Raw genomic sequence first — 7481 nt, 5'->3', positions numbered from 1 at the left:
ATCTGATAAAGCTTCAGAAGTGTAAAATATATCTCAAAAGCTATGAGGAAGGCTTAGGGACAGTCAGTGAGGCATAAACAGCAGCAGGGGCAGCAGCGGCAGCTACAATAAGTTCTGGGGGCTGAGCGTGAGAATGAGCAGGACAGGGGGTTCCTGGAGTCACGGACACCCAAGCAAGGGCCTAAAGAAGTCATACAAGGATCTGCTGAGTTCACTTGGCTTGTTCAGCCTGGAGAAGAGGAGACCTCATAGCTTCCTGCAGCTTCCTCATGAGGAGAAGCAGAGGGGCAGGCGCTGATCTCTGCTCAGTGACAGAACCCAAGGGAATAGCAGGAAGCTGTGTCAGGGAAGGTTCAAGTTGGGTGTCAGGAAATGTTTCTTCACCTGAAGGGTGGTTGAGCACTGGAACAGGTTCCCAAGGGAAGTGGTCACAGTACCAAGCCTGACAGTTCAAGAAGCATTTGAACAACATTCTCAAGCAGAATCATTGGGATGGGGCTGTGTGATAGACACAAAGATCCTCATAAGTTCCTTCCAACTCAGGAGATTCTGTGGTTCATTGAAGAGCTGAGAGACCTGGAGGCAGCTCTCTCAAGCAGGGTGATGTGTCAAGGGTGTTGCCACAGGCAACTACGGCATATTTCAGTGACACAGGAATCTTCCTTTGGTGAGGGGAGCAGTAACAGTGGTGGGTAACACTGGCCTGAGCAGGAGAAGAAGCTGGGCGGGGAGACCAGGAAAGGACACCTGATGGTCAAGGTCCACATAGGCTGCTGATCCGGAGAGATGCTGTTGATGAGGCCTTCTTGGTTTGGCTGCAGGGCACGTCATCCTCACCACTTCTCATCCTGATGGGAGGGTCCAACCACCCAGACTGCTGGGAGAGCAATACAGCCAGCTGTAAGCAATCCAGCACACTCCTGGAGTGTGCAGAGGACAACTTCCTGGTCTAGGTATTGGCCAGACCAAATGAGGAGAAGCATGGCTGGGCCTGGTGCTCACTGATGTGGATGAGCTCATTTGAGGGGTGTGGTGGTTTGTTGTTTTATAATTGTTTTTTGTTAATCAGTTTGTAATGGTTTGTTCCATGTACCCCGTTCTGTTCCCCTAATGGTTTAGCCCTAAGTTGTTTACTTCAATATTTTCCCACCAAGTGCCTGTCAATCCCCATGTCAGTCTCCCCAGTCCCTCCTTTGTGCCTCCCTTGCTTCCTTATAAGTCCCTGTCAATCCCCAATTCACTGCCCCCTGCCCCTGCCTGTCAAGTGGAACACACCCTGTGTGTTCTAGAATGTTCCCTGTCTGTTACCCCTTGTACAGTTTCTCATTGAGCTGTTAAGCGTGCTCCCTCCCCTGTGTTGCCCTTATTGGATTACCCCAGTTGTGTTCCCCGCCCCTAATGTCTCCCCATTGGATGTGAGTTGTTTCCACTCCTCATACCCTCCCCTCTTTAAAATGTGCTGCAACCTTTGGTCCTGTGCTTACTTGTCCCTGAATCCTCTTTGGCAATAAACTGCCTTAGAACTCATACAAGTAGCCCCTCTCTCTTTATCTTGGCCCTTCATACTGCTTCGGTGCTGTGATACCCATGCCACAGCCAGCCACAGAGAGCTGCTGATCTCTCTGTGTGCACTGCCACCCAAGGAGGTCTCAGAAGAGACCTGGGGGCAGCCACTCCTGTAGTGCCCTCCGGCCACAGGGAGTGTGCTAGCCGGGAGACCTCCACACTGTGGTCGCACATGGGCAGCTACAGAGGGGTTAAGTCTGGATGCAGCCTGGGCTGTAGTGACCGTGCCCTAGTGAAATTTGTGATCACGTGGAGCGTGGGCATGGCAAGGAGAATGGTCAGGATCCTGAAGATTGGAAAACTTTGACCTGTTTAAGGGGTTGGTGAATGAGATCCCTTGGGAAACTATCCTTAAGGACAAGGGGGCTGACCCGGGCTGGCAGCACGTTAAGGTCACTTTTCTTAGAGCACAGGAGCTCACCATCACAATGTGTAGAAAATCTTGCCAGGCAGGCAAGAAAATGGCATGGCTGAGCAAAGATCTGCTCCTCAAACTGAGAAGAAAGAAGAAAATGCACAGCCAGTGGAGGAGGGAGAGGTGACTTGGGGAGAGTACTGGGATATGGTTCAGATGTGTAGGGACAGCATGAGGAAAGCTAAGGCACAGATGGAACTGGGCTTGGCAAAACATGTGAAGAATAAGAAGGAATTCTATTAAGGATATAGGTAAGAAGAGAAAGGCCAAAGAAGTAATGGTCCCTTATAAGTGAGAATGGAGAACTGGTAACAACAGAAACAGAAAGCTGAATTACTCAATGAGTTCCTCCCCTCAGTCTTCATTGGCTTGCAGTCAGCTTACCCATCTCTCAGGTTCTTGAACTTTAGATAGGAGCTGGAAGACTGAATCTGTGAGCAGAGAGCAGGTTCTGGACCACTTGATAAAACTAAACAAGCGCAAGTCTATGGAATCTGACGACATGCGTTCCAGGGAAATCCAGTTCCTGAGGGGAACTGATTGCTGCTGTTGGCAAACATTTGCCATCATATTTGAAAAGTGATGGCAGCAAGGCCAAGCACCTGGTGACTAGAAAAAGGGAAACATTGCTCCATTTTTAAGAAGTGAAGTAAGGAAGGTGTGGGGAATTACAAACCTCTTAGCCTGACCTCTGTGCCTGGGAATTTAATGTTGCAGATCCTCATGGAAGCACTGTTAAATCACATACAAGACAGGTGATCAAGGAGGTGATCTGAGACAAAACAGCACGGCCTTTCAAAGGGCAAATCATGCCTGACCTCTCTGGTGACCTTCTATGATGGAGTGACTGGAAGAGTCAGTGCTGTGAGTGAGCAAGTAGGCAGCTTGGTCCTGATCTGAATTCCAAACTCTTCTGCACTGTGGCAGTCCTAGTAACAGAGTGTACAGAGTAGAATAAAACTGTAGTTCAATAAAAAAATTGAATACAGTTTGTCTTGGCCTAGTACTTAATTTTTTGGATCACCTCTGTCTTACTTGAAAGTAAGAGCATTCTGGGTACACTATTGTTTTTCAGTGATTTTGGTAGTCTTTGGATGTCAGTTGGAGTCTGTAGCCTGTACTGCCATTAGGAGCATTAAAGGTGAGGCTCTACACAGAGCATACCAAGCATGTAAACCAATTTCACTTTTCACTGCCACCTTGTGAGAAAACTGATGAGAAGATATTCTGGGTGATATTTGGGGTAAAGTGTAAAAAATGGGTGCTGTGAAAGGACAAGATGCTTTCCAATAAGACATTGGCATTGTTGGCACCAGGGCAGAAAGGATTTTCTTTCGTTTTATTTTCAGCCAGTCATAGTATGGAAATGCAATATAATGAGAAATGGCACAGCCGTAGGAAATACTCAGTATAAGCTCTTATAGATAAGTGTAACACAAAAAAGGATGAGAAAAGCAGCAGGCAAGCTTCTAGCCTGTTACCCTTATTACCCTCAGCATCATTGCAAGGGTCTCTTTAGATTTTCCAGTACATTTTGTAACAGACATTAGATGCCTGAGCCCAAATTTGATGGTAGGAATTAACTTTATTTTTGGAATTGTTAGTAGGATCATTTTTGGTATAAAGTAGTATAATTTGTGACACTAGTAGCAGGACATACAGTAGTACCTTTCTCAGTAGGGTGTGCTACCTGTCCCTGAATCACTCAGAGGTGTGGGATGTCCACTGGAATCAATGAAATCGTCTGCTTGTTGCCCAGAATTCCCTGGAGGGATCCCATGGTGCCCGCTGATGGTGCTCACTCCACCCCAAGGGGACTAGGACATCCCGTTCATGCCTTGCAACTTGGTTCCAACCACGAGATGTTTCAGAAGCCGTGTCCCGAGCCCTGCTGTGCGGCCGTCTCCTGCTGCTTGAGGGGTCAAAACTCCGGGCCTGCTGACCCCTGCTATGGCCATCGTGGCTCTGCCTCCGGGATCTGCTTCGGTCCCTTTCCCAGTCTCTGGCACGGCTATTGCCGTGCTCTCTGCTGGAAGATCGGCGGTGCCCGTGGCCTGTGGAATGATGCCGCCTCCCATCTGCAGAGTGGCGACGATCTCTTCTTCCAGGATTATGTCTGATGGAGCTGGTGTAGTGTCCTATAGAGTACACCTCATAGTTATTGTCTCCCACTTTGCGGAGGAGGTATTGGAAAGGCTCCCGGCAGATTGGACAAACAGGTCTATTGCGTGACCACTCCAGTATGCAAGGAAAGCAGAAAGCATGGTTGCACCAGCTCACTGAGACTTGGTTGTTGATGATGTCCAAGCAGATTGGGCACATTTGGTCCTCTGACTTATGTGGAGGCTCAGCCAGGAGCACTTGGTTGTCACTGGCAGTAGAGGAAGAGGTGCCACCTTCTGCCAAGCCCTTCTGCAACGCCATCTGACACTGCAAACCAAAGAGACACAAGGCTCCTGGTGTTGTAGACGTTGGTGAACCCAATGGGAAGAATGATGATGTCTGACTTTGTTCAGAAGGTTGAATGATTTCTTTATTATAATTATGCTTTAATACATTAATATACTATATATAAGTGGATACTAAAAACTACATGCTGCTTTCTCTAAGTAACGTATCTAACTACTAACAACTTGTGCCCCTGTTCGCCAGAGTCCAGACACAGGTGGATCCAATTGGCCATCAGGCCCAAACAATCCACCATGATCCAACCAAGCAATCACTCTAGGTAAACAATTCTCCAAACATATTCCACAAGAGAAAAACAAGGAGCAGAAATAGAAATTGTTTTCTCTTTCATTTCTCTCTGTGTACCTTTATGAAAAATTCAGAGAGAGAGAAATGTGCTTGGCACACTCCTGGCCTGCCCTGGAGACACAATCCAGAGATGCAGTCTTCAGACAACAGCCAAGCTGTCTGCATCAAGCACTGAAGAGCTGCCCCTTCTACCTCGAGGCGGTGCTTGAGCTGCCACAAGGGCTAGGGACTATCCTGGGGCAGACAAGTGACACCAGAGGTGTCTCTGCATGTGACAGCTCTCAGGGCAGGGCAGTGACTGACCTCTCGTACATGTGCACGCAGGAATTGTGAAGGTGTAAAAGCAGTTTTTGGCCTCTCAGCAGCAGCAGCTGAAGCCTGGGAATGTGGCAGACTGGGACCAGGTCCTGCTGCTATTACTGCACAGGAAATCCTCTCTATGCTCTCAGAAGGCAGCCAACAGGATGGGGGTCCATCGTTCCCCTCACCTGCCAGTGTCTGTCCTCTTTGGAGGAGGGCAGGCATTCTGGCTCTTCAGGGCTGCCGCACAACTCAAAAGGGGTTGATGTCACACATGTCACAATGACTCTCTGATGACACCACAGGGCTTTCTGGAACTACACACAGAAGACACAAGCTCTGGCCTCAGGGAACAAAAGCTTCCCAGATAGCTTGTCTCACTAGGCTGCCTAGTGAGTTTCCCCTTTCTTTATTTTTTATATAAAATCACAGGTTTTACCATTCATACCCAGCATTACGTTCTGGTTTAGGAATAAACCATCTTAAGGTGTTTTTCTAGCTTCTACCTACTAGCTTGTTGTCCTCTTAACCTTGGTCACCCTTACATAGGTCTCTAGATTTTTTGATGTGTTTTTTGATGGAGAAGAGATTCTATGCTCCAGGCTTGATGGTTGGAATTGACTTTATTTTAGGAATTGTTAGTAGGACCAGTTTTGGTGTAAAGTGGTACAATTTGTGATACAAGTAACAGTAGTACCCTTCTTGGTAGGGTGTGCTACCTTTCCCTGTGGTACTCAGGACTGTGGGATATCCGTCACGATTGGTTGGATTGACTCCTTGTTGCCTGGGGTTCCCTAGAGGAAACTGGTCATGCTGGCTGATGGTGCTCACTCCTCCCTGAAGAGTCAGGGACATCCTGTTCAGGCCTTGCAGGTTGTCCCTCATTGTGATCCCTCCTCCTTTGCTCTTCTCTCTGTGTTTGTCGCCAGATTCTGTGGGACCTCCTCCGAGATTGTCTGCTTGTTGCCCAGGATTCCCTGGAGGAATCCCATGGTACCCGCTGACGGTGCTCACTCCTCCCAAGGGGGACTGGGACATCCCGTTCATGCCTTGCAACTTGGTTCCAACCACGAGACGTTTCAGAAGCCATGTCCCGAGCCCTGCTGTGCGGCCGTCTCCTGCTGCTTGAGGGGTCAAAACTCCGGGCCTGCTGACCCCTGCTATGGCCATCGTGGCTCTGCCTCTGGGATCTGCTTCGGTCCCTTTCCCAGTCTCTGGCACGGCTATTGCCGTGCTCTCTGCTGGAAGATCGGCGGTGCCCGTGGCCTGCGGAATGATGCCGCCTCCTATCTGCAGAGTGGTGACGATCTCTCCTTCCTGGATTATGTCTGATGGAGCTGGTATAGTACACCTCATAGTTATTGTCTCCCACCTTGTGGAAGAGGTATCGGAAAGGCTCCTGACACACCGGGCAAATACGTCTGATGCGGGACCATTCCAGTATGCAAGAAAAGCAGAAAGCATGTCTACACCAGCTCACGGAGGTTTCCTCCTCAATGCTGTCCAGGCAGATTGGGCAGTTAAAAGGTCTTTGAGGGATAGCCAGGACCACCTGGTTGTTGCTGGTAGTAGAGGAAGAGGAGTCACTTTCTGAGAAACTCTCCTCCAACGCCATCTGGCACTTCAAACCAGAGACACAAGGCTCCTGGCCTGCCCTGGAGACACAATCCAGAGATGCAGTCTTCAGACAACAGCCAAGCTGTCTGCATCAAGCACTGAAGAGCTGCCCCTTCTACCTCGAGGCGGTGCTTGAGCTGCCACAAGGGCTAGGGACTATCCTGGGGCAGACAAGTGACACCAGAGGTGTCTCTGCATGTGACAGCTCTCAGGGCAGGGCAGTGACTGACCTCTCGTACATGTGCATGCAGGAATTGTGAAGGTGTAAAAGCAGTTTTTGGCCTCTCAGCAGCAGCAGCTGAAGCCTGGGAATGTGGCAGACTGGGACCAGCTCCCCAGGTCCTGCTGCTATTACTGCACAGGAAATCCTCTCTATGCTCTCAGAAGGCAGCCAACAGGATGGGGGTCCATCGTTCCCCTCACCTGCCAGTGTCTGTCCTCTTTGGAGGAGGGCAGGCATTCTGGCTCTTCAGGGCTGCCGCACAACTCAAAAGGGGTTGATGTCACACATGTCACAATGACTCTCTGATGACACCACAGGGCTTTCTGGAACTACACACAGAAGACACAAGCTCTGGCCTCAGGGAACAAAAGCTTCCCAGATAGCTTGTCTCACTAGGCTGCCTAGCTATCAAGGAGTTTCCCCTTTCTTTATTTTTTATATAAAATCACAGGTTTTACCATTCATACCCAGCATTACGTTCTGGTTTAGGAATAAACCATCTTAAGGTGTTTTTCTAGCTTCTACCTACTAGCTTGTTGTCCTCTTAACCTTGGTCACCCTTACATAGGTCTCTAGATTTTTTGATGTGTTTTTTGATGGAGA

At 49.0% G+C, this 7481-nt stretch overlaps 2 protein-coding genes across 2 annotated transcripts; both read right to left on the bottom strand.

The window, feature by feature from the left end:
• Window positions 1–3559: 3559 nt before the first annotated feature.
• LOC128782066 (E3 ubiquitin-protein ligase Topors-like) lies at window positions 3560–5424 on the bottom strand. The gene is made up of 2 exons (XM_053932190.1): window positions 5042–5424; window positions 3560–4411 (listed from the first exon to the last, which is right to left on the bottom strand). The coding sequence occupies exons 1-2, from the start codon at window positions 5261–5263 to the stop codon at window positions 3713–3715; spliced, it is 921 nt and encodes a 306-aa protein (XP_053788165.1). The 5' UTR covers window positions 5264–5424; the 3' UTR covers window positions 3560–3712.
• A 218-nt stretch (window positions 5425–5642) lies between these two features.
• Window positions 5643–7243, bottom strand: LOC128782080 (uncharacterized). Its single transcript, XM_053932214.1, has 2 exons — window positions 6886–7243; window positions 5643–6693 (listed from the first exon to the last, which is right to left on the bottom strand). Exons 1-2 carry the CDS (start codon window positions 7113–7115, stop codon window positions 5847–5849), a joined length of 1077 nt encoding a protein of 358 aa, XP_053788189.1. The 5' UTR covers window positions 7116–7243; the 3' UTR covers window positions 5643–5846.
• Between the last annotated feature and the right edge of the window lie 238 nt (window positions 7244–7481).

Source organism: Vidua chalybeata, chromosome Z, assembly GCF_026979565.1.
Source record: "Vidua chalybeata isolate OUT-0048 chromosome Z, bVidCha1 merged haplotype, whole genome shotgun sequence".
Lineage (NCBI taxonomy): Eukaryota > Metazoa > Chordata > Aves > Passeriformes > Viduidae > Vidua > Vidua chalybeata.
The sequence above is the reverse complement of the archived record's forward strand: the minus strand, read 5'-3'. Positions and strand labels throughout refer to the sequence as shown.

Excerpts from the sequence above, each read along its gene's own strand:
- LOC128782080 (XM_053932214.1), bottom strand. The coding sequence starts at position 7,115 with ATGCCTGCCCTCCTCCAAAGAGGACAGACACTGGCAGGTGAGGGGAAC. Across the intron at positions 6,694-6,885 it reads TGCATGCACATGTACGAGAG|GGCAGGCCAGGAGCCTTGTG; the intron begins GTCAGTCACTGC and ends TTGTGTCTCCAG.
- LOC128782066 (XM_053932190.1), bottom strand. The coding sequence starts at position 5,263 with ATGCCTGCCCTCCTCCAAAGAGGACAGACACTGGCAGGTGAGGGGAAC. Across the intron at positions 4,412-5,041 it reads TGCGTGCACATGTACGAGAG|TGTCAGATGGCGTTGCAGAA; the intron begins GTCAGTCACTGC and ends TTTGGTTTGCAG.